Below are 26,522 nucleotides of genomic sequence, written 5' to 3' on the forward strand. Positions count from 1 at the left end.
AGCAGCAGTGATGCTCCCAAGGGGTTATGCGTCAGAGCATCTGAACTTCGTCCTCGTGCACATGAGGCACCGCTTTGGGGGACAAAGTGATACCACAACCCTCCCAACAGGTCTCATGTTTGGAGTGATACCTGCCTGGCCCAAACTCACCGCTGCACAGAGCAAATAGCAGTGGCATGACTGACGGATGCAAGGCAACACTTGCCTTGCAAAACAACAGCCCACTTCCAGACTCATGTGGGAATAGAGAGCATGTCTTCTGGAATAACAGCCAGTAGTTGATGGTACAGCAGACTCCGGTATTACCTTACAGTCAGCCTAAATTCTCCACACCATACTATAGAACTTCCCTGCCATACAGAAATAATGGGAAATATGGAAATATAGTGAATTGTAACTAAATGGAAACTATTACCTCACCAGGTGCTACCAACACATCAGAGGTGTGGAAGTAGCCTGACAACTTCCAGCTTCAGCACTCCCAGACAAAGGTGATGCCAGAGCCTGTGAGCACCTGCAGGGCCTACTGCAAACAAAAGGTGAGGTTGGGGCTACAGCAGCAGTCAGTCATGAAAGTTAACTGAAATCCACTTAATACATTCCTACTACCGACGAGCTGGACAGGGTATTTCCTTGACTGCTGTTTCTGGTTTCGGCTGCTGGGGGCTCCTGCCCCACTGGAGAACGTGTCACTGCTGAATAGGGTGTCTGAGCCTCCTCAAGTACCACAGTCCCAGCCAAGCAAGTTCCAGCCCTACAGAGAGGGCTCAGCTGTGGATGTGACACATCACCCAGCCTGGGAGGAGTAAAGTGATACCTGCACCATGTGGCAAGCATGAGGGAAATTGCTGTGAGCACCTAGTCTACAGAGCAACCATCTTTGATTGGCATTGAGGCATTAGTGCATCTCCTGCAGCACCCTGGAGAAAAAGATACCCTTAAAGTTATTGCATCTCATGTAAGGAAGATGCTCAAGAGTTCCTCACTCATTCCTCACAATCACTTAGGGAAACCAGAGACAAGCATATATTTTTTTAGTTTTATTTAGCTAAAAAGCATATATTATATATCAAAAACCTTGCTGGATTTTAGCTTCTTCAGTAGGAAGGATTATCTGCTATCTGGTGTAACTTCACATTGCACATGCTTACAGATCTGCAGGTCAAACAACAAAGTGGAAATCTGGGAAAATAATGACTACTATATTCTTTGTAGATGTTAGAGAAAAGTTTTAAGAACAACACTAAACACTGCTGAATGCTTTTGATGCCCTACAAGTGGTAAGTGCTCAAGGGTAAAGATAGAAACTCTGTTATTCTACCTGTTCTAGCTGGCAAAAGAAAGCTATAACTGTAATTACACAACATTGAAGTGACACTGCAGAAACAAATACAGCCTGCAAGGTCAGAGCAGAAGGAATATGACGTTTTGTTTGGCCTGTGCCACATTCATCTTTCACTTCAGAGTAACAGGTTGAAAAGAGGGCAAGGTAGGAAACAAATCTCCAATGTGCTGGAATACACCAAGTCTTTTCAATACTTGTTTCTAAAGGAAGAAATACAGCTCTTCTTCAGAAACCACTTGTTACAATGATCAGAAAGATGATGCTCCTGAAAAACCTAATGCATGGTTAGCAGATGTTAATTTATAAAGGCATAACGACTTGTTCAGAATACAGATAACACTCCATGCTCCTTCAGTTACAGATAAAGCGGTGAAGCTAAAATGCACCAAACAAGTGACAGATTTCACAGACAAAATGGATGCCCCAATAAGTAAAATCAGTTACACAATGAACACAGGATTAATAATTTTCAAAAGCTTTATTTTCACAAAACTGGAATAGCTGAATCAAATCATTAAGCAGCTAATTTGCCTGCTAAAAATAAGTGATGCCCAGGAACAGCTTTAAGAAAATGTCATTAAGTGTCCAGAAAGCTCACTCTTACATGTGGAAAAGAACGCTGTACTCGATTAAGGATCAAAGATAGTTAATTGGTATAGAAGGGAAATTAAATCAGATATAAAAGCCAAAACAATTATAGCAAGTGAGTTTGAGCGCAATATATCAGAAAGTAAGAGGACTTATAAAAGCAAGAGAACCTAGGAAAACCTCTGGATAGAATCAAGACTCATGAGGGCTTTTTTCTTTACTTCCCTACCTTGAGAAAACCAGGAATAGCAACAGTGGTGATGATTCATTAGTACATGAAAAGGGTGAAAATTACAGTATTCACACCAAACAGGTAAAAGTGCTGAATAAATATTTCTGCTCTGCATAGGGGAAAGAGCCAGTTAAATATTCAGCTTGTATTACGGAGAGTAATTTTCATCCCAGCTGTAACACAGGAGGACATTAAGCAGCAGTTATTAAACAGCACTTATAGAACAGCAGGTCAGGATGCTTTCCACCTAAGGAGAAGTCCTGTAGTGTCCATAGTCTTTCACAGCCTAATGGGCATGCCACAGAAAATCTGCAGAATGACTACAGAAGTAGTAAGAAATTAAAGGATAAAAGCATAGCAATCAGCATGTGTTTACAGAAAATCAGTCTCATCCAGGTTGATACAGCATTGGATGAAAGGATAACTCCAGTCAATAGCAGCGACAGCACTGACGTACCAGGTTAAGATGTGTACAAGTGGACACTGCTGCTGGTATGCAAATACAATGTTTTCATGCAATGAGAATGTAAATCATTCCTAAATAGGTATGTTTCAAACAGAAACCTATTGATGCAGTCTCTCCAGTTCCACACAAGGTACACAATCAATGGTTAACAACCAAAGGAACATTAAACTGCGAGTAAGCCAGGTCACAGGCAGGGAGGACAGCACTAGAGGGACAAGTGACCAGCCCACACTGCCATATGGGCACCATGAAGGCTGAGTAGCTGGCATGAGGACCTCAGGCCACAGCTAGAGGATGGGCCATCTGTTCAGTTTTGTAAACTGAGCCACCACAGAGCATCATTGTCTGCATGTGGGCTCTAACCATGACCCTGTTGACCAAAGAGAGACAAGCAGGGGAACACTCTGTAGAGACAGAGATCCACCATCCTGGCTCATGCACTGCCACAGCTGCTCTCCAGTATACCACATCCACCACATGGAGAACATCCAACAGTCATGAAGGGCTTGGAGAGGAGCCACAAAGAGGAAGGCATCATTTCCAAAACCTCAAAGTAGCATTTACAGAGCTCAATCTGTTCTGCTGATCAAAAGACATTATTATAAAGACCCACAGTCATATCTGCAAAGACCTATTCAAGGAATATAAATTCAGTAACAAACTGACAAAATACAGCACCTAGGAGCTGAATCCAAACCAGGAGCCACAGCTGATGCAGAGATAGTGGTTTTAATTTTGAAAGAAATTTACCATTTACACAACTTGGCAAGGATTGTGTTAAGCACTTTCCCTTTTTTGCAGCCTGAGTGGAAGATACCCATAGCTCCACAGAAAGCAGCCCATCCCCAGTACAGACAATATGGATCTGGGAGATGATGGGCAAAATGCGGAACCTGGGAGCCTATTGCTAGTTTGGGTACCAGAGAACATGGACAAACTGCAACTTCACAACTTCTCCTTTACCGAACAAGGGGGAGGATACAGAGCTTGCTGAGAAACTAAGGCACTTCTCAGACAGCAGTTAATGCCAGTGCAAATGATGTAATTTGAGGAATAGATGAGCCTGAAAATCTTGACTACACTTTTTTCTTTTACCTCGTTTCATTGCTGCCACGCATCCCTATGCAGGCAGGAGGAAGCTCACAGAAACAGATGATGTACTCCATTTATTACTGACAAATGGATCCATTTTCAGTTTGCAGGTAGTAAAAGGCCTCCCTGGAAAAGTTTGCAGCTATTTAGGACAGATAAGGCAGTTAAAGATATCTTGCAACACCACTTCCTTGCCATTTTTGCTGGTGTACTTAGCAATAAGGAACATTAAACGGCATGAACTTGACTGAAAGCACACAGCATCTGCAGTACATACTGCAGCACACGGAGCGACGGGATAACTGGGGAGGAGCAGTGTGAGCATCAGAGTTCACTTGGGAGGGGGCAGGGGGCAAGGCAGCTTGGGAAAACTGATGTATTGTCTTTCCATTACTAAAAATTACACTTTGTGAAATAGCATTAGATCATTTTAAGAGGTTTATATAAGGACACCAAAAAGCAAGTCCTTTTGCAAATTCTGTTTGTTTAATGTCTCCCTTCCCTTTCTATTTCCACTATGCATGAGGCTGTGAAAACCCAACATGCAATAAGACTAGTGCTCCCAGACAGAAGGGACCAACCTCGACCCACGTTAAATCTTCCAGCTGTTCCCAGCTCCTTCTCTTCTCTCCATCAGACAGACTCATAGCAGTGCCTTAATTACTTGTTTAGGAAGGATGTGACATGTTCCAATTTAATACATTTAGCCCTTCTTAGAGCAAATGTAGAATTAAGCCTCACTATGCACTTGACAGATCTCTAAGCAACTAGGGTGCAATCAGCCAACAATGGATGATTCACAGTTTTAGCAAGAGTGTGCAAAACTGCCTGCCAAAAGTCTGAATAAACTCACATTGCTAGACACTATGGTAAAATGTACCCTGATCTCTTTTAAACTATTATATCATAGAGGAAAGTTAAACTGCATGCATTCCAGCAGCTCACCCGAGTCTGGAAATACAATTGAACTGCAAATTCTCAATTTTACGATAACCAAGACTTTTTGGTGGTTATTTTCACTTAGTTAGGATAACGGTACCTTTCAAGGGAAGCTGCTGAAATCCATCAGTTTGTATAAATAAGGGATGACTTCTTCCGTTTCCATTGCTCTGAAATGGGGAAGGAAGAATCTAGAAGACACTAATGGGGGGAGTCTATCCAGAGTCACATCAATTAAAAGATGGGCTTAATCCCAACCTACTGCTGTGGGGCCCAGTGGCATTTAAAATATTTAGATATATTTGCGCAATCCATGAGTCAGAGGGGAATAGCAGAAAGCAGCACGAGAGAGTGCAAATATACCCCCTAACATATTTCTATACTCTTTATCATCCTCCAAAGCCCAGTTGAGGGCCAGGCTGCCACAACAGACACAAGATGACTTGTATTTCTACAGACAAATTTTCACTTTCATTGAGCAATTTCACTACAAGCTTAAGGTTTTGCTTCGGAAGAGTTTCCTCTGTGCTCTCCATATGGATAATTTCCTTCACAAAACCAGACTCTAGCAAATCCTTTATGAAATACTATTGAAAAAATAAACAAAACTGGAAAAGCAGTGCTGGATCAGTCCCACACAGCAAGAGCACTGAGTGACAGAGGAAAAGTCACAGATCACTCCCTTTCAGCTACAACCACAAATCATGACCAAAGCTTTTCTTGTGGCATACTGGACACCAGAGTGAAACCCTTCATGAGTAACAGTGTCTGGTCCAAGGAGACAGGGACAGCCTTCCCCCAGCATCCCAGTCTCATCTTAATGTGATTACAGTGAAGAATCCCTTTGGATCTCCAGCACTAAATTCAGCTCTGAGGGTCTGAAAATCTCTTCACTCTATATTATAGTGATTTATCTATTGCATCTGCTCATATCTCACATTTTAGACTGTTTTTCACCATCTCTTCCAAGACATCCGTTTTGACAGCAGAAGAGGACTGGCACTTGTCCTTTCTGCTTTGACTGCCTCAAGCTGCTGCTCACTTGGTACCCAGTGGAATGAAACCCCATTTAAAAATAGACATCTCACCAACTTCTCAGTAGGTCTTGTCTTCCAGCTCTATCTGGGAACAATGCAGTGACACTTGGTGCTCCATCCAGGCTCCATGCAAGCACTCTGACCCTGCATTGCTCCCAGGAGAGAACGCCATGGTCCCTAGAGACCAGGTGCAGACTCAAGACAATGAAAAGCTGCAGCATGCTAAATCCATTTACCATTTCAGTGATGCATCCCAGCTGCCAGCAGCCTGGGGAATCACTCCTGTTGCAGACAGCCTTGCTCCAGCAGCCTCCAGCAGCCCTTTTCCTTGGCTAAATAAGTAGCTTGCTTTGGCATGGGAGAGCAGGGCACCCAAGTCGGTTGGCAGACTTTACCTCTGAAAAGAGGGCTGTGGTCAGGGAAAGGAATTTGAACACATTGAGCTCCATGCTGTTTTAATACTAGGATAGTCACAGGTTTCCGCTCGTATGGGCTGACAAATCTTCAAAGCAAAAAGGGCAGCAAGAGGGGAGGCACAGTGAGTGCCAGGAAGATGCATTAAGTGCAAAAATAGCACAGCTGAGTTTCTGCAAATGCACAGACAAAAGTTAGGCAGGTAAAGAGAGGAGTGGGTTCAAAGTAGGTGCTCATACATCTATTGCTTTTGTAAAGAGAAGCTTCCTATTGACAACACTCAATAGACAAAACAGGGCTTAGGAGATTTTTCCATCTATTTCCACAAGGATTAGATCAAAGGGCTGAAAGAATGTGAGCAGCAGGGCTGCAGGGAGCTGGGGTACAGGTGCCTTGGCCAGGGAGGGAGCCCTGGGCAGGAGGGGGATCTGGCGGCTGACTTCAATCCAGCAGCAACATGTGATCTGTGCCATGTACTACCAGCATCATCACATTCCATCAACTAAAAAAAAAAAAGGGCTGTTATATCCAGAAACAGAACACACAGGGGACTGATTTCGCCTCTGCTCCGAGCAAGCTATTCTGTGCCTGGGATGGGGGCAGATGTGATGTCATTTTTCCACCCCCAAGTTGCTCTGCTGCAGCTCTTTTGGGAGCTCAGCTACTGGCTCAGCCACAGAGCACATGTGGTGGTATTTCTGCTTTGGAGAACTTGATGTTACTCAGTGGCTGACGTGAATCCCAGCGTTGTACGAGGCAGCAGAGCAGAATTCCCCTCACTCCCTGTTTTACCCTATAAGGGCATTCCATGATGGTGCTACAAACCTGTGTCTTCACACAGATTTTCTACAGCTGCTGCAGCACAGCAAAGCCAAGCCCAAGTCTGGATTCCTGCATGTTCTGATAATCAGCTGGGGTTCGGAAAATCCTCCAAAAAATCTAATGTTCTGGCAACTTAACAAAGCTTCTGAAAAAAAAACAAAAAACCCAGCAGCTTAACATCTGGAACCAAAATACTCCAAAGAAGTCCAAGACCAAGACACATTTCCCCCACCCTCCCCCCCCAACTATTACTGTACAGCACTTCCTTGTCCCCAGCTCAGTCAAAATGGAACATTTGCATCAAGATGCTGAAACATACTGGAAGTCATGCAGAAAGGTGGGAAGATAAAGACTTATTCATACACTTGAACTTTTCCTAATTTTCTGGGTTTTGTTTATTTTTATTCCTGTCCCATGGATTTCCTTGTCTTTTAATGCATCTTAATCTTCATCAATATTTAACTCTGCAGCAGAAATACTGCATACTTTGTTTTCCCATTTAACTTGAGAGTAGAGGAGGGGGAAAAAAAAACCCACATCCACGGGAAGAAAAACAGACAGTTCTAAAGGAAATTACTTTTCCTTTTTCCACGATATGTCCTGAAATAGGACATCTTGTGTCCTGGAATAGAGTCAGGGAGAAGGATGAAAGAGAAAGGTAATCACCAAGAGCACCATGCTATTTCAGAGACTGAGCCAGGGTCATCATTCAGGACACTTCTTCCTACCTCTGGAAGGAAATAATAGGAAGACCTACAATGGACTTAACTCTCAGCAGACACTTCATCTCCTGCAGCATCATTCACAATCAAGAGGCAACCGTATAATAACCTACACTATGTATCCATACACTCACATCTACACACATAAATAGATACAAGATCCAGCTAGGGATCATGATGCTTAATGAACTTCTGAAAGTGAAGGGACATCTGCCATAATTTTCAGTATTTCCTGGAATAGTAATTTCCCACCTCACTGAACAGACTGCTCTGCAAGATCTGCCCAGGACAGAGTGAAACTGATATAAACCTGTGCTGGCAGAGATGCTCCGCATGACACTTACCTGGCTCACTGTACCACACCAGAGCCTTCAACAGAAACACACTGTTTTTGTGTTTCCCTTGCCTCTTACTGAAACCTTTAAGTTCAGGTCATGCCCTGAAAACTCTCAGATGCCCAGTTTTCCACCTCCCCCTCTGACAGGGGGCAGCACCCGAACAGCACTTGAGCCTACGACACCGGCAGCCTCCATGCATCTGTTTTGAAATAAGATGAAGAAAATCTCAGTTAAAAATGTATGGAGGGCTGAGCTTTCCAACACACTGTTTTTAGTGTTGTATATGGGCTTTCCTTTTAAAAAAACAGTTATGTTTGGACAAGCTCATGGTCTCTGCCCTCTATCAGAGTTGGTGGAGCTTGTGGTAAAGTGAATCAGACCCCAGATACCAACTTCTGCAGTATTGAAAGTAACATGGAGCTACCTGCAACACCGTCACCCCCCAGTCTCCAAAATATGCTAAGGCCCCTGAAGAACCTGTGCACACTCTCAGCTCGGCCAGAGATAGCAGGTCCAAGAGAGCTGCTCTAGACCTTGGATCCAGTAAGAAGCAAACCCAAACCCAGAGTGCATTTCTATTTCCATGCGTTGCATGATGGTTTGTACACTTTAATCCCAGTGCATCAAGCCCTCTTGCAAAGGGGACTTGGACTCAGCAGAGTGCAAGAGCTCAGCACTTGTATCATCCCTTCACATTATTATTTCTAAGGAATTTTGCTAATGTAACAGGGCAGCAGGAACAGGCTGTGTCTTATTCAGATTTCTGAATGTGTTTGGATGCACTCTGGCTCAGCAGAGTTGGGTGATGCCATGCAGAGCCCTGCTGTGCAGGAAGCCATCCAGACTACAGCGCCTTGGGACCCCCCCCCTCTGGAGTAACTGCAAAAACAGACAAGTCAACCTAATCAGTTTCATGTGCAGATACACCTCCCAGAAATGTGGAAATACTGAGAAAAGAACTCTGACAGAACCATGCAAGGCCCACGCTACAGAACCAAGGTGTTATTGCATCTCCCCATTCCCTGAAACCTAGGTTCACATCAATAAACAGATGGTACACAAAACAACACCTTTCAAGTGCTCTTACAGAAATGAGTGACTCCTTCCTACACTTCTGCAGCTCAGGTGGGTCATGATCTGCTGTGAGCAGACACAAAGTGATAAATCCCTACCCAGCCACTCAGCCAAGGGAAGCTACAGGTGCTCTTTGGAGCTTTGCCTCTGGGTTCCCAGTACGTGGCAGTACCAGGTCTCAGCTCCCTGGTGGCACAGCTGTGCTTAAGCAAAGCTGGTGATGGCAAGCTCAGCCACCAATGGGTGGCTGCAGCAGCAGGCAGAGAACCAAAATGCTTCAAACATTAACGAATCAAGTGAGAGCCACTTAACTCCTGCTAGAGAAGAACCTGCATGGATTGTTTTGTTCCTCTGAACACAGAAAGCCCTACCCAGTTAAACAAAAAGCAGGCCTGAACAAATGTGGAAAACTGGGACCAGAAGCAGTTTATGCTGTTTTCAGCAGGTTCCTCACAGAACAGCAGGTCTGGTCTGTCATGCAGGCTTTCGGATGGCTTAGTTTTTCATTTAAGATTTTTCCTCTCAGCCACAGCAAACAATATCAACAGGCACTTCAGGAGTACAAACAAGGTTTTTAAATGCAGCCTGGATGCTTTCCAGGCTTATGAAACTTATACTGAAATGTCCCTCTCCATGCAAGTTATTCCTCTTTTCAGATACAAATAGGAGCCACCAAATCTTGTTTTATTTCAAGCAGAACCAGCCCTACCCTCCAAATAAAACCCAATACACAGCTCTTCATCCCTGTCTCTAAGCAGAAGTTGGATCTACAACTTAATTGCATGGGTAGCTATTCCAGTGGCACCGCTGCACCATTTGAGAGGAATTGTATAAAGCATCTCTCCAGTGTAGACCTGACCACCACTAAGGACCCTGGCACAAAAGGTTTTCAGTGTGTCTGTGGAAGTGATTGTTAAGGAGCAGCTACTTGAGAAGCTATTCCTTCCCTATACAACACAGCTGTGATACAGGGACAAAAACTAAGCCAAAGCACTTGGGTAAAACCAGTGCTCCCATCTCAAGCTCAGAGCATCGCTTCATGGATTTCCATTCTCCTTCTTCTGTGTTGCTGTTTCCTCATTCCCTAGTGAGGATGGTGTAACTGCAAACCACAGAAGCTTTGCTAAAAGCTGCATGAGTCTATCTTTTCTGCTGTCTACAGTAAACCTTCTTAGAGGGCAGCAGAGGACAGTGAGAGGTCTACCTTCCTACCCACAGGCAGGGTAAATGAACCCCACAGATGCACACCTACCCTTTCTCCAGGGCTGCAAGCCCCCCAGACACACATGTAATCTATTCTAACACTTTTCCCTCTTTTTTCCCCCACTTTTGTCTCTATCCCTCCCCTTTTCCTGTAGTATCAAAACTGTATCCTGCTTGCTGCATTTTAATTCCACAACTTCTTACCCCCTCTCTCATAGCTAATCTCTCCCTTTCGGCAGCTGGCTGCCCAGGGGACACTTCTGCCTTTTCACTGTTACACTATACAGAATGTAATGAATCTTTAATTAAATGGGCTTGATGAGGAAAGTCATTCAAACTGGGCTTCATCAGCAAGACAAAACCCCAGCTGTCTTTCCTAAAGGATATAATTTTATCCTTTATAAGTTAAAAATAGTTATATTTTAAATTGTATATTTAAAATGTGTCCTTTATATTACAAAGGAGATAATGAAGCACAGTTTAAAATACCTGGAACCCCATTTTAGCACTACAGAACAACAGTTTGCATTTGTTAAGTAAGCAGGGAATGGCTGAAGGAGAAAAATCTCTAAGATCTTAAACAATCAGGTACAGTTTAAGCCATGCAACTTTTATGGCAATTCCTTCATAAACCAGGAGCTTCTAACAATTTAACAGGGCTAATGCAACCATTAACAGAAGCACAACTGGTTTCACAGGGACTGACATTTGCACACCCAAATTACAGAAGATTGGTGCAAGGGCTCTGGAAAAGGAGCCTCTGGGAAGCTTACTGTAGCTCAGCGGAAATAGAGTAAAGAAAGCATGCATCATCAGCACATCCTCAACGTGCTTCTCATCCCTTTAGGATAAGGGCAACATTGGGAGCTTCTCTTGTTTAATCTGTACAAGAGGATTCATGTGCTCTGCACTGAATGGCTCTTCACATTGACTTCAGTGGGAATAAGCTACCCTGGATTTCGGAAGAAAGCGTTAACAGAAAGTTAATGAGGTAAAAGCCAGGTTATGAATGGACCAAAGAAAAAATGCTCATAAAGCTATTTCCTGCCCTGCTGTGATTGAATATATGCCTTTTAAGGCCTCACCTCACTCCCCCCCCCCCCCACTTTCTTAGGCAATGCTTCATTGTACCCCAAGACTTTCTCTACTTTTCTAATCAGTTTCCATTATGTCCTTTTCCTTTAAAGTCTCCCACTGTTACAGCTCCACCAGGAGCAATAATGCTGAAAACAGCAGCATGGACTGGTTACAGACTTTTAAATGGTCTTGAAATGGAGCCAAGATGGAATAAGTTTAGTGGACAGGGGGGTTGAGGCACCAGGGCTCTGACTGCAGCGCCTGCATCCCTGCTCCTGCCAAGGCAGCTCTGCACACGACAACATGGAAAGTTTTAGAGCAGAGTCTAGCCTAGGGCAAGAAAAAACTCCTGACCTACAGCTTTTAAGAAGGATGTTATGAACCAGGGGGCTGGATTTGGACCCGTTCAAACAAGAGGGAGACCCAAAGGTAGAGCACCACATTGCAGCAGAGCAGTGCTCAACCCAGACAGTCTTCCCTATTACTCCTCCCCAGAAGGAGGGTGATGCATATTTGCTTCATGTACTTCTTGCTTTTATGTTCAGAGCAGAAAACCACCCCCATGCTTCACACATACACTCTCCTATTACATCCATTGAACTATTTTACCTTATTAATTAATATTTTACATCAAATATTTCTCTCCCCAGCACATTCCCACCTCTCCAGCTCACACTCACAAGTGGTAAGGCTTGGAGCTGGCTGGCAATCTGATGAGACAGGCTCTCACAAGAATTTCCTTCTTCTGGTTCAGCCAGACATACTGCAACAACAGACACTCTCGCAGTAGTCTGGCACCTCCACTCCTTGTTCAGGCCAAGACCCAGGAATGCAAGTGAAAAAAACCCCACTTTTTAATTTCTAGCATTTTAAAATAGCTCTTCCCTCTGCTGCCGTGCGTGTCTGCTTGGCTTCCATGCTAAAAGACTGCTTCCACAGAGATTAACTGGATTTAGAAAGTACAGTGCTGAAGGTTTCACCAAAAAACTGCTTCCCAGAAAACCACTTGGTAAGGCACCACCACAGTAAGACACTGGAGCAGTTTACTCCAGAGAAGCAAGTATTATGAAAACAACAAAACTGACCCTCCAAGTACACTGAATTAGGTTTTCCATGAGTCCCAAGGTACTCCCAGCAAACATTTCTATCAAGGCAATCTCATGGTGAAAACTCTGCATAGGAACCTCAGGCAAGACCTAAGTTCTTCCAGGTATATTCCTAAGAGTGCAATTCATGATGGATGAAGTATTTCCATGTTTTCTGGCCTCACTGACTGAGCTACCATGCAACCCTGAACTACAGCTGATCTAGACCATTTCTCAGTATGATTAATGTCTCACAGTAAATACTTCAGATACTTGTAGGATGCTACAGCTCACAACTGTGCTTCATCATAGGGAGCATCTTTCTAGGCATCACTGCTGGGTCAGTGCAATTTCCACTGACAGATCAGCTTGGGAAAAAGCCTTGCTGGAAATTCAGGACTTAGGCCACATACAAATGCACTCAAATTCCCTCTTCTCATGCTAGGTCTCACCTGAATGTATGCCCATGCCACTGGCATGAAGGACCGTGCTGGACACTGTGGAGAGTCCTAGCTCCTTTCAAGAGGGGTCACCCTCACACCTTGTTCTAGTTGTTCACTGAAATGCAGCCTCCTAGAGCCTATGCTGATACAGCAGCAGTTGTAGCTTGAGATACTTTCAAACACACCTTTTCTATGCTTCCTGTGTGCAATGGCACACTCCTGCTTTATGCCTCATGATTGGCTTTCTTACAGCACCAAAACCAGGGGAAGTGGGGGTGTCCTGGGTTCAGCAGTAGCAGTCATTTTTCTCCTTCTTGGTAGCTGGTGCAGTGCTGTGTTTTGACTTTTGGGCTGGGAACGGTTGCTGATAGCAAGTATGTTTTGAGTTACTGCTCAAATGTTTGGTTTGTCCAAGGACTTTCTGAGCCTCATGCTCTGCCAGGGAGGAGGGGAGGCCAGGAGAAAGGAGAGGCAGGACACCTTACCCAGGCTAGCCAAAGAGGTATTCCATACCATAGCACATCATGCCCAGGATGCAACCGAGAGTTACCTGGAAGGGCTAGTGCTCTGGGGGTTGGATGAGGTATCAGTCGGTGCTCAGTCGGGCAGGGTGGAGTGAGTTGCTGGTCAGCAGGTGGTAAGGTGTCATATTCTCTTCACTTGTTATTTCCTCTATCCTTATTATTATTATTGGTAGCAGCAGTAGTGATTTGTGTTACACCTTAGTTATTAAGCTGTTCTCATCTCAACCCATGGGAGCTACATTCTTTGGATTCTCCTCCCCAGTTCTCCAGGAGTTGAGGCAGAAAGGGGGGGGAGTGAGTGAACGAGCTGTGCAGCTTAATCTAAACAACAGGGGGTAAGAACACCTTCTGTGAAAAACAAAAGCCTCACTCCCAGCATACATGCAGCTCAGTTTTCAAGAATGAGTTTAGAAACAGAAGCCTAAACTTCTCAGTACAAGTGCCCATAGCTGCATTTGGCTCCTAAACTGCCAAACCTGGGCTCAGGAGGAAAGCCTGCACTTCCCATTCAAGGCTTTGGCCAGGGGTCAGAGGACACGTACTACAGTGTGAGCAGTTATTCAGGCATATTAAAACACCTTGAGAAGATTCTGCTGCTGGTCTCATCTACAGGAGTTATCACCTATGCTGATATCTGTGTAGGGATGGGGTTAATACCTTGCACCAGATAGAGGATACATGACAAGGAAAGCTGGGACTGGCAAAGCCACCTCTGCATCCTCTGCAGTGCCTTCCCAACAAGCTAAATGCATGCATCTATTTTTCACTAGGTATAAAGGGGTAAACCTACAAAAAATCTCATTACTAGAGCAGTCAATGTGTACGGGAGGCTTGTCAGATGCTTTATGAATCAGCAATGAAGAGAGCTTTCCCAGCCCTGCAGGAGCATGTAAAAAGCAAGGCACAAAGATTAAGTGTTCTTTATACATCCATGCTCCGCATGGATTTGGCTTGTTCTTAAAACTCATTGCGGGATATATTTAATATTGCTAATTATATTAATATAATATATTGCTGTATGTAATACTATGCATGCAAGTTCTATTGTGCTATTAGCCACATACTTTCAAAAGCACCACACTACAGTCTAAAATCTCCTAGTCAATATTAAAGGGTAAGAAACACTTTAAAACTAGAATCATATCATCTTGATGAATGTTACATTATGTCAGACTTTCCACTATTGAAAAACATGATCATGAGATCAGCTCAGGGAGATGCAGCCCATTCCATGTGTTTAAATATTTAATATGACTGTCAATATGTATTCTGTAAGGATAATAAAACTAAAATGGGTTTTCAGCACTTTTCATATCACTCTCAAGAAGTCCAGTGTGTTACAACCATAGCACTTCATGGAAGATGTAGGTATGCGGTGAATCTGCTTTCAGGAATGCAAAACAGGGCACTATTTTTAGACATGGTCCCTGGATTTATATGTCTGAATCAGACCTTACACACTGTTTTATTAGCAGTCCCTTGTTTACATTCCACCCTGGAGAAATACAAACCTGTTTCTCACAAAGTTTTAGGAACTCTGCTGTGCTTTGGAGGGCTGCTAGACCTCTAGGAGCTCCCATTAGGCTTCTGGCTGTGTGCAGCAATCTTGTGAAGAGGGTAAGGGGACTAAGCAGAGTGGAAACTAGGTTAAAATTGGAGAAGCCTCGTGCAGAATTACAAGCAGTGCCTTTAGTCCTTAAGACGAAGCGCAGACAGAGCACATTTCAACTGCACAAAAGCTTTTGATGGTTTCTGGTGGCTGCTGACATCTGTGCCAAGGTTACCCTAAGGATGGAGAAATGAGAAAGATAAAGCCATACTCGGGAAATATCAAAGCCAGGACATGAAACAGCAAGTGCCGGCAGAGACAGGACACGCTTGCAGCCAGCGGAGAGGACAGTTGCTGAAGTATTTCCCCACCAGTAACACAGACCCAGCTGCCTTTGTCAGAGCCCTGGATTGCAGTCACCTTTCTTTGTATTAGTTTCACCTGTCTTGGTATTTACCTTTCTACTCCCCAGTCATCCTGCACCGCAAGGACACAATGCCACAGCAATCCAGGCAGCAGGGGAGTCAAGGCTCCAGCTACCAGGTCAGGCAAATCCACTGGGAATGTTACTACAGCCAAGTGACCAGCACCAACACTAACAGATGTGGCACAAGAGCCCTCCTTCCCTGTCCAGCAGGATGTAACACCTACACATCCAGACTCCCACAGCCCATTTGATCAGGGCATCACTGATGCCGTGGGTCCACATCAGGCTTCCATGCAGACAGCTGATGAGTGGGAAGACTTTTGGAAACATGGCCATTTCTAGTCCTACTTCTCTAAAAGCTCTCCAACCAGCCCTGATGCTCTCCTGTCAGAAATAGCTTTCAGGCTGCTCATGGCATTACCTCAGATAAGATGGATGCCATTCCTGGCAGTCTGCCATTTCAACCCCCCCAAAATCACTCCCACTTCTACTTCACAAGTTTTTAGTGATTCAATTAGCTGTTAAGCAGGGGCATAGGGACAGAAAAGAGAATGGAGTGGTGCCTTTCCAAAACACTCCTTGCACTCTGAAAATGAGCTATTATTTCCTATCACCAATGCTGGTATATTCAGGCTCAATCAATCTCCATCAGGCTATTCAGGAAAAGCCCGTCCATCATCTCCACAGCACAAACTGACATGTTATCAGCTGCCAACAACTGTCCCACAACACAGACAGCAAGGCTCATGGGAGTCTGTCCTTCCCCTGGCACCATTCTGAAAAGGCTCTTCTAGGACACTCCATTCCATAACATTAAGCCTGGCTCTCAATATATCAAACCACTGTATGCCAAGTATTCATTCTATGAATAATTTTGCAAAGCTTGGATGGCAATATGTTTTCACAGCTGATGTGGAAAAGCTAGAAAAAATATTTCCCAATGAGAAACCTCTGCTTTACAAAGTGTGCACTGTTTCTTAGGGTCAATCTGACTTGCTAAAGGGCAGGGTGGGAGGATGCTTTTATAATATTGACATGAAATATCTGACTGTCTTCATGGTGGAATCCTTCTGTTTTCTGGCAACTAAGACAGACTTACTGTGGCAGGGGAGAAACAAATAAACCAATATCTGACCTCAGAGCACCTATATCTCATGCTAGAGATGGCCCATCTTATGCTGTCAGACATCTTGATAAAGCCTGAATACAGGTCCCCCTTGCCAGGGGATGGAAACACCCGCAAGACCTCCACAAGGTTCTTTGGGCAACTCGTGACCTTCAGGATCACAGCAAGTGACTCACAATGAGCACACTAAACAGCTATCAGTATTACAGCTTATTTATAACATATGAACAGCTTAAGTGGATCTAAGAGACCTGTACATCCAAGCAGCCTGACTCCAACAGCAGTCAGTACTGGCAGCTTAAGAATAACAAAGTGGGCTAGTATAGAGTGCTGCTGTCACCAGTGTATCTTCCCCAGCTTATTGTAAGAGGCAGTGTACATATTTCCAAAGCCAGATATTGTGCATCTGCATCAAGGTGTTAAACAGCTACTGATGGATCTCTCATTAGTTGATGCCCAGCTGTACTTTTGGCCCCTGAAACATCCTGGCAATGAATCTGACAGTTCGGTTGTGCACTGCATGACAAAGGTACTTCCTTCTATTTGAATTTGCTGCCTGGTTATTTCTCTGGACATCATCAAGTTTCACACTATCATTCCCAAATCATTTTCTCGGCACCATTTGAAACATTGTAGAGCTCTCCTATTTCCCCACTCCCCAAAATAATTTCGAGCTGAAGGCATTTACCTAATTAGCACCACTCCATACTGCAGCAGTCCTATACTGCAGCAAGGTCTTCTCATCCATCTCCACCTTTTCCGCTTACACTGTGTTTCCAGATTGGGTAACCAGAACCTCACACAGCATTTCAGGTTCAGACAAATAATCAGTAAAAAGGTCCTTTCAGCATTATATTCAGTCATACAGCATTTAGGAGTTCTGGAAACAGTCACCTAAAAGGGACTGCCCTAACCCAGAGCCCTACAGCCAAGGCAAGCTGGTTGCTTTACAGTGCCACAATAAGGTCACATCCCAGCACAGAGAATTAGCAAACGCTTGCCTTAAGGGTCGCAAGAGATTGCTGCACAGGCACTAGTATTCCCATTGGAGGCTTATAACAGATACCAAGCCATGAAGTATTGCATTAAACTTAAGTGAATACCTAATGACTAGAAATAGCCACACCACCTCTTCTTTGTACAGTCTTGGAAGAACATTAAATACTTGACATTCATCACTTTTACTGTGTTAAGCAGAGTGATGACAGGCACACTCGGCTATCTGGGTAGGTGAAACTCTGCAAAGTACTTATGCTGTTTGCAAAATTAACTCTGTAGGGCTGGTAAATTACTCTCACCTTTGCAGAGAGGCATGGTCTGAAGTTTACTGCTGACTGTGTAAAGGATTTTAAAACACGTAGCTTGCTATTTCTGGAGAACAGGCCAAAAACTCTCTAAACCATTTCTCTTTCTAGCTTGGGTTTGCGTGGAGATGACTATTTCCATGGCTGCCACTCTCTGACTCAAAGGACATCAACCACACTTTAGTGCAGAGACATATGCACAAGCATTGTTCTTACTCTGTAAGACTGCCCTTTATATGAGGTTGGGGATTCAGCTTCCCTGACAGCTCTTACATTAAGCCTTAGAAAAAGAACAGAGAAATGTAAAATCAATTGCAACACTGCCAATAGCATCCAATTATGTGGCAGTCTTCTTTCAGTTTGCTTCTGTGGCCAGCTGGGACTGAGATGAGACAGATGATTTCATCTTGTCAGAGAACTCTGGTTGGCTTCCAGAACCAGAAATGGATAGCCAGTTCCTATATTCTTAGCATACATAAACCTTCCAGAAACAAGTTATCACAATAATTTTTTTAAAGATAGTGCCAAATACTGAGCCTCTACTGAAATGAAAATAAAGTCTCCAAGTCTTGAGCATGCTATTTCATAAGTACTTGTTTGGGTTTATTTTTTACTCAAAATGATGTAAAACTGTACATTACAGTATGGTCAACTGACTTGTATGTGATCAGTGGCCTCAGATGACTGCAAAACCTGTCTCAGGTACATCTCAGCCATAAAACGTGTCATTTAATTTTTCTTGAAGGAAAAAGCCTGTCTACAGCTAGAGCAGAGACTCATGTTCTTAAATTAGCACCAAAGGAATCCCACTGGTTTGATGTGAAATATTAGGGGCCTTACATAAAATAATTAGGACTCTCAAACTGGAGGATGCTTGGCAAGATGCTGCATTAGGGCAACAAATGAACCCAATGAACACAGTATCAGAATGTGGAAAGTACTACCCTTATAAAGCCACCTGCTAGTAAGGGCTGCAAAGATTAAGGACTATCTACCCCACTGGCTTATATATCTAGCTACACAGAGAGCAGAGGTGTGCCCTGCCACTGGGGATGCCATCCCAGCTCCTGTTCTTTCTATTGAAAGTACAATACAGCCCAGCAGCACTATAGCCTGGGCTCTGCATAGGAGCATGGTAGGCAGGACATGTCAGGACCCTGACTTGACAGACCAGTACACAGAGGCTATGGGAGGCCAATATGGAGACATGGAGGGCAAGAAAGTGGCCCAGATAGAGGCACAGGACTGAAGGAGAGTTTGCAAGTGGAAGCACATGGGAAGCAGAAGAGGGAAAATGAAGATATATGCTTCTGTGTGTGTCTTAACACAACACTGGGAGCAGCTGCTGCATGTGCCATCAGTACAGTATGGGAAACCTCACAGGGGGCTGCACTCTCCATACCAAAGCACCTCAGAAGCCAACAGGTAGAAGCAGAGCACGCAGCTCTTCTGCATCACAATGCTCTGCTCTACCACCCTCCCGAGATGCTGTCAGATCCCACATTTAACAAGACAGCACTGCAATCTACATACCAGCCCTCTCTTCTGTAGAGAGTGTAGGGAGCTGCAGACTTGTACAAAGCATAGGGTTTAAAAAACACAAATGCAAAAGCCATCAAGAAACCTACACTGGGGATGTTACAAACCCACCTTTGGATCTCATACCCAAAATTCTAGCTGTGACTGTGGTAAACTAGTGTCTACAATGCTACCAAAGATTTAGGTTCGATTTGAAAGCCTGGGCAGAAATCTCTTGGGGAAAGACGAGATTAACTCCAAGCCATATGTGCCAGAGCAGCCGAAAAGGCTCTGTGCACTTTCTTGAGGAAATGCTTAAGGTTATTTGGAGTCTTTAACCACTTAGCATTTGCACTGAACCATGCCCACCAAGGGCTATTTATCACAGCTAACAGAACAGTGATTAACAAGGTACAAAAGCCAACATCAGGCTTGCACAGTAATAATCAGTGTCCACATGAGATTAAAAACCAGACATTTAATTTGGGTTCTGGCTTTTTTTAAATCTTCTGGTCAGCAAATTGGATATCCCTGAGAAACTTCACACCACAATTTAATAACAAAGTCTAAATATTGCCTCTGCTAGAAAAGCATGAAATCCAAGTTGCTCCTAGACTGTCCTTAAAGATCATTTTGCAATTCTATAGATAGAAACCAATTACAATAAATACAGTCCACTTATATTGGTCTGACAACTAGAAGCTACTTCCTAACTTTTTCATTAAATCTGTGATCACAGAAGCTAAATTGAAAATGAAAAAACACAGCTCTTGGTATAACCAATTCACCCAAAGCAGCAGTCCTATTAACATAGGGTCAGAGCTATATTAGCAGTGAACCTCAAGACCAAAGAACACCTACCCAAACCAAGAGGCAGCACTTGAACTGCAAAACAGGTGGAAGGTAGAATCACAGAAAGAAATCAGACTGCTTCAGAAGACCAAAACATCCTTCCTCATGTCTACCACTACCACCATTACACAGGCTCCTGATATGTCTGATAATGTCCAAATGATTGTGGGGTTCTTTTTTAGACTTCTCCATACTGTTTAAGAGCAAACTTAAGTACTTCTTGATGAGCTTTGCTCATCTACTGCCCACTTTTTAGTTAATTTATATGCCAACACAAAAACACAGAAAATGAAAGCCAATGAAATATATTATAGAAAACATTGATGCAGATGCTGACAAGTTACTTAGCTACCCATGATGAGCATCCCATTTGCTCCCGCAGAAAGCTTCCAAGTGATACATACTTTGTGGAAGATCATTACACCTGTTTCTGCACAAAGACAACCAAAACCCACATTAAAACTCAGGGATACATCTTATCTGATATCTGGCTGGTATTTCTCAACTTGTTTTCAGTATAACAAAACAACACACTGACAATATCTTGCATGCTTTCACTCCAATTCTGAGGTTAGACTGAGAAGACGGTGAAAAGGACAGGCTAAAGGAGCATGTAGGTGGCACAGTGTATAATAGGAAACATAAGAAAACACAATCAGGCAAGAAGCTGGAAAGGTACTTCGTGCCATTGCTAATTTTTGCCAGCCTTCACAAAGTTTTTGCTGATGTTTACCCAGCTACTATTTAAGCCCTAAGCAACAACACAGTAGTAACCTCTGTGCTTTATAATGAGCTTTCTAGGCAGAACACCAAAGTTAAAGGGTAAAGCACAATAACGACATGCAGAGGGGTCAGTGCAAATGTACAAGACTGACACAATTTGTTATAACAATTTTAAGAACTATGAATTATTTAAAATGGTATTTAAATGTGTAATCTCTTGCCCCTCTAGTGATCAGCAAGTGTTCATCCTCCATGGAAAGGAAAGATGTTTGTCAGCTGTCCCCAGTGTGTTGTGGGGGAATGGGAAACAACAATACTCTTGGGTGGAAGTTTCCTCTTGATAACAGAGGAAGAAACTGCATTGATTTCTTCTGCAGCAACTCCTGAAGCTTCTCCAGCACCAGCTATTCTCCATTCTTTATGCAGCAGTAGAGAAGAGGCCAGATCACTGTGGGTACGTTTTGCTGAGCTCTTGGGTTTCCATCTATCTGCATAAGCACAAAAGTGGTGGAAATGCTGTTTTGTGCTATCCCAAGCACATAAAGACAACTTAGGCAACAAGAGCAATGTGGTGATGAGGGCTCTTCTCAGCAACTAACTCTGTTGTGTTCAGAAGGTAACATGAAGAGTTTATACTAGAGGAATAAACAATTGAGAACATACCGCTGGAACAAAAGGTGCTGGAACTGGCAATCTTATCAGCTATCACAACATTTCCATTGGAGTTACTCAACTTGAGCATCAAGCATACTGGCAACTGCACACAGCTCAACAGAACACCAGCTTATCCACATTAACAATCTACATCTGGCTTACTTCAAAAGCCTTTAACCTTTCTGCCAAGGTTAACACAAGAAACTATGAATTTTAAAGTAAGTTCAGAAGTTGATAACACAGAAACATAATATCTTGGACTAAGTCTGACTCTTCCAAGCAAATCATTAAATGCATGACTAATTTTTCTATTTTACTAAATAAAAAAATACTGGGCTTTTTCCCAGTACTGACTGACCATGACCAAATTTAATCCAACTCTGTTTTTCTCCCTACAATAACTTGGAGCAAGAACAGACAAAACTTCAGGTTTTATTTTGGTTTGTTCCAGACAATCGGTAAAAAAAAATTCAATAGTGCTGAAGGGGTAAGAAATACTATCTACATAAACCCAAAAGCTCAATCTATTGCTAACTACTGCAGAAATTTGCCTGCTCCATACAGTGTTATAGTAATGGACAACAAGCCTTCTTAACAAGGAGTCTAGTCAGTGAAAGAACACACTACGTCAGCTCTTCAATATTGCGTTATGGGTTTTCAGTAGCATGAAACAGGGGAGACGGAGACAGCTCATGCATGTGGCAGACAGTTTGTAAGGCAGCATAATACACCTGAAACAGCACTGCTCTAGCTGTGCATTCAGCCAGGTTGTTGCCTTTGGGATGCATCTTGGCAGGCCCTCCGTGCCCTTCAACTTTCACTGCCTGATCAGGCTTCAGAGCCTGACCTACTGCATGCCTCATGACAGGTTTCCTGGACACAATCCCTCCCTCTGTTAATTCTCTGCAGAAATGGTACTCTACAACCCTGCTTCCCTCATCTGCTTCCTCCACTGCTCCTGCCTGCTCTGTACAGACATCCATTACGCAGTTGGGATCAGCAAGACAAGCCTGGCTGAGTCCTGCCTTATGGGGAGGCTTAGGTCAGGAGTGCATGCTCAGGAGCTGGGCTTTATGTTAACTGGGTTAATCCAGGCATGCGCCAACTGTGCTGCTAAAATATTTATGGCTTTGCACTTACACATTACATAAAACGAGACTTCACTTTGAGAAACCGGTGCTGTAGGCAGACTGCATCCAACCTCTTTCCCTCTGTTACCCAACTGACCACGCAAGTGACAATGCACTGCAACAGCCTTGTTTTACTTTCATACCAGGCTGACAAAGGCAGTTGAGGTAGGAGTGCAGTTTATCAGAGGCAGCATGAAGAAACTGGTTTCACAGAGCTTCATCCTGATTTTCTAGTAGCAGATCCTTCAGACCAGGAGCAATCCAGATTTCTGTCTGTTCTCTTGACAGTGAAGATTTCATGGCAGTTCAACTGACATATGCCTGACTCCACATATCCTAACGTACAGCTGCTCACAGAATAATTCACATTGGAAGGGACCTCAGGGTATTTCCAGGCCAACCTCCCACTCAAGGCAAGGAGTGCTATAAGAACAGACCAAGTTGCTCAAGGCTTTATCTAGCTGGGTCTTGAAAACCTCCAAGGATGCACAGATTTTCCAGACCCTTGTTCCATCGCTTGGCTGTCTGTATTGAAAAGGTTTCTTATACCCCATTCAAACCTCATACTTCAATCCATGCCTGTTGTCCCTTGCCCTCCTGCCACACAACTGAAGAGCCTGATTCCATGCTCTTGGTAAGATGCGGCCTGTGAGTGCCAAGTAAAGGGAGTAATCATCTCCCTCGGTCTGCTGGTCCTGCTCTCATTAACACAGCCCACGGTCTTATTGGCTTTCTTTACCTCAGGGATGCACTGTTGGTTGGCTCATGGCTACTGTGCTGCCCACCAGACCTCACCCAGGTTTTTTTCTGCAGCTCTATCCCTCACCCATTCAGTCCCACCCAGGGAACATTTCTTCCCTGGGGCAGGACTTTGCATTTGTCTCTGTTCAAGTCCACCAGGTCCCACGGTTCAGACCCATCCTTCAGCCTGGACCTCATGGGTATAGCATCTCACCCTTGTCCAGGGCAGTTCACAGTTTTATACAAATGCCTCCACCTCCACTAAAGGTTACCAATAAAGGCATTTAACAGGGCAGATACTAGGACAGACCCCACAGCAACTTCTCTTGCTACTAGACAACAGGAATTATCCCAAAAGGGAATTCAAAGACTGAACATAAGCCTCTCTTTTCTGAGAAAGGCTACTGATAGACACCCACCAGGATGAACAGGAGGGTTAGGGGCAGGTGCTAGAATCCCTCAGCTTAGGTGGCCACAGGCCTAAGTAAGTGGCTGGACTGCCTGCAGCTGGGCTACCTGCAGCTGGTACCTCCAGAACCAGGGCTGGAGACAACAAGAGCAGAGAAGCTCTGGCTGCAATAGGAAATGCCCTCTTATGAAGCTACAAGAAATGCTGCTGCTTCCTGGGGGCTGCTTCTGACAGCAAAGTCATCATAGATGTTCACCAAGAAGCCCAAGACACACACCAAGCCCTCCACCATGGCATGCAGATCTCTAGACAAAGTAGTCATGTACATATTTCTGCTTTCTAAAGCCTTGATTGGTTTCAAAATGACACCCTGGGCACTACTCAAAGCAGACTCACAGGCTAAATGCAACTGACTCAGTTACCATGCTGGGGAGGGGAGGCTATGCCACAGGATCCCTTGAAGGGGAGAAGGACTAGGAGCAGACAAGCATCATCCCACACAAATGCGTACCTTCTCCCCCTCTCCACAAGACACTGGTGTAATGATGTTCCTAGAAGAACAATTTGTTAATAATTAAGAACTACATGTTTAGACAAGCACTACACTGCAGTGCATTGTTATAGCTTTAAGAGGATGCTTGTTCAATTATTTTTCCTTTTCTACTTCAGGAGACTCAAGGGAGGGATTTGCTCCATTATCCAAGAAAACTAACAAGGTTCAAATTACACTTGAGATCTTTTTCTCTCCTCTTGATTCATGACTGTGCTTGGACAAGTCACCCACAGAAAGAAGTACATCCACTCTCATAAAGGGCAAACTGTGCAAATGGCAGCAGGAGTCCCAAAACTATATACCAGTGAGTCATGGGAAGGACCAGTGAAAACTCACTTGGACTCTGGCTGAGAAACAGCTGCTTCTGAGAGTAGCATGTGGCAAACACACTTTCCTCTGATGCCATCACCTTTAAGAGCACTCAGATGTGCTTCAAAGGGTAAACACACATGGGTACGCATAAAGAAATGCACATGTACAGCATGTGTGCAGAATCGCAGACTGCTGTGCTGTTGGGCAAAGCTCAAGTAAGCTTTGTAATTGCTACATGAAGGGCATTATATCAAAAATACCAAGTAGAGACACTTGTTCATTGCACTCAATGCCCAAGAGCAGCTACTGCTATACTACAGCTTGGAGCCCAACTCTGTCTCACAGGCACAGTATGTGCTTGTGGATCACGAAATGAGCTATGGTACCACAGAGAAAATGGGAACTGGAAGAGGGTTATGTTAAAGCATGCTTACAAGGACGGCAGATTGCCAGTGGAGTAGTTTTACAGCTTCTGAGTAAGGTTTAATTTGCTACTTACAACTCATTGAGCAGATAACTGGGAGACACTTAAACGTACACAAGGCCTCAGCTAGCTTATGAATGGGCTGAGCATGTTAAGGAAGCCCCAATAATACCTAAAGTAGGACTCCTACGGCTGCACATCCTTCACACCCTTCTTCAACAAGGCAGCCTGCATCCCCCATACACCCACACCTCCCACCACAGGACCTGCAGCAGCTGCCATGGGAAGGCCACAGCAAATTCAAGGGCACTGATGCTAATGCCAAGTCCACCAAAACAAACAGCAGCTTTTGCACACAGGCAAGGTGCATTTGGATCAGGTACCAGTAATGCACTGCCTGGAACCCAGCTCATGTAATGCAAACGGGGCTTGGATGGGGCAGTGCTGCAGCAGGGACACACAAACCCGCACAGTCCACCCGCGATCCATCCCCCAGGACGGATCCAGCCACCTCGCAGAAAGGATGAGTCACAGCTCACCGTCCACCTGCTCTTAGGAGCACAGCACCGCTCCCCAACAAGCCCCAGCGCCGCCGGGGTCTGCCGGGCGGGACGGCAGCGGGAGGCGGGCAAAAACCGCTGCCCGGGACCCGCCTTGGAGAGCAGCCGCTCCGCCACCGACCGCTGCCGCTGTTGCCCTCTACACCGCTGCCGCCAGGGCTCTGGAGCGGGTCCGGGGACACGCCCGACGGCGCGGCTGCTCCGACCCCACCTGTGCGGTGCGGGTGCCGGTCCCGTAGCCCCCGCCAGACCGGGCCATACCGGACAGCACCGTACCTCCTTCCTGCGGCTGGCCGCGCCTGGGCGAGTGATGAGCGCCGTCTCCTCGCACACCACGGCCACATCCTCCACGAAGACGCAGTCGGGGAGGCTCTCATCGGCAGGCAGCTCCAGCACCTGCAGCCCCAGCTTGCTCCGCAGCACACCCACGTACAGCTGATGCTCCCGCTCCGCGCGGGCGAAGTCTACCTCGGGCCCCGCCGCTCTGCGCAGCGCCTGCCGGCACAGCGACTCGGGCAGCGCCCGCACCACGGCGTGCGTGCAGCGCCCGAAAGCGGCAGGGCCGCCACCCAGCCCGGCCATGCTGCACGGCGGAGCACTGAGGGAAGGATGGCGAAACGGACGACCAGCCGCAACCGCCGCCGGCCCTGGCAGCTGATAAAGCGCCGCCCGAGGCCCGGCCGCGCCCCATTGGCTCCCCACCAGGCACATTTCCATGGGGCCGCCGCCAAGCGCGCTCCCATTGGCTGGCGGCGGCGGCCGGGCCGCGCCATTGGCAGCCCCCCGCAGGGAGCCGCTTACCTGGGCGGCGGGCGGGAGCGGCGGCACCACCTCTGGTT

The 26,522-nt window shown here is 45.1% G+C and overlaps 1 protein-coding gene across 2 annotated transcripts in view; it reads right to left on the reverse strand.

Annotated features, from left to right (window-relative positions):
* DDAH1 (dimethylarginine dimethylaminohydrolase 1) overlaps positions 1-26,288 on the reverse strand; it is a 55,772-nt gene extending 29,484 nt beyond the window's left edge. Inside the window, exon 1 of one of the 2 annotated variants that reach the window (XM_031043707.2) lies at positions 25,960-26,265. In XM_031043707.2, coding sequence (XP_030899567.1) covers positions 25,960-26,265 — 306 coding nt within the window. Of the gene's footprint in view, positions 1-25,959 lie in introns of both variants that reach the window. The other variant, XM_005143088.3, reaches the window with a different exon arrangement.
* Positions 26,289-26,522: the final 234 nt, after the last annotated feature.

Source organism: Melopsittacus undulatus, chromosome 6, assembly GCF_012275295.1.
Source record: "Melopsittacus undulatus isolate bMelUnd1 chromosome 6, bMelUnd1.mat.Z, whole genome shotgun sequence".
In the NCBI taxonomy this organism is placed as follows: domain Eukaryota; kingdom Metazoa; phylum Chordata; class Aves; order Psittaciformes; family Psittaculidae; genus Melopsittacus; species Melopsittacus undulatus.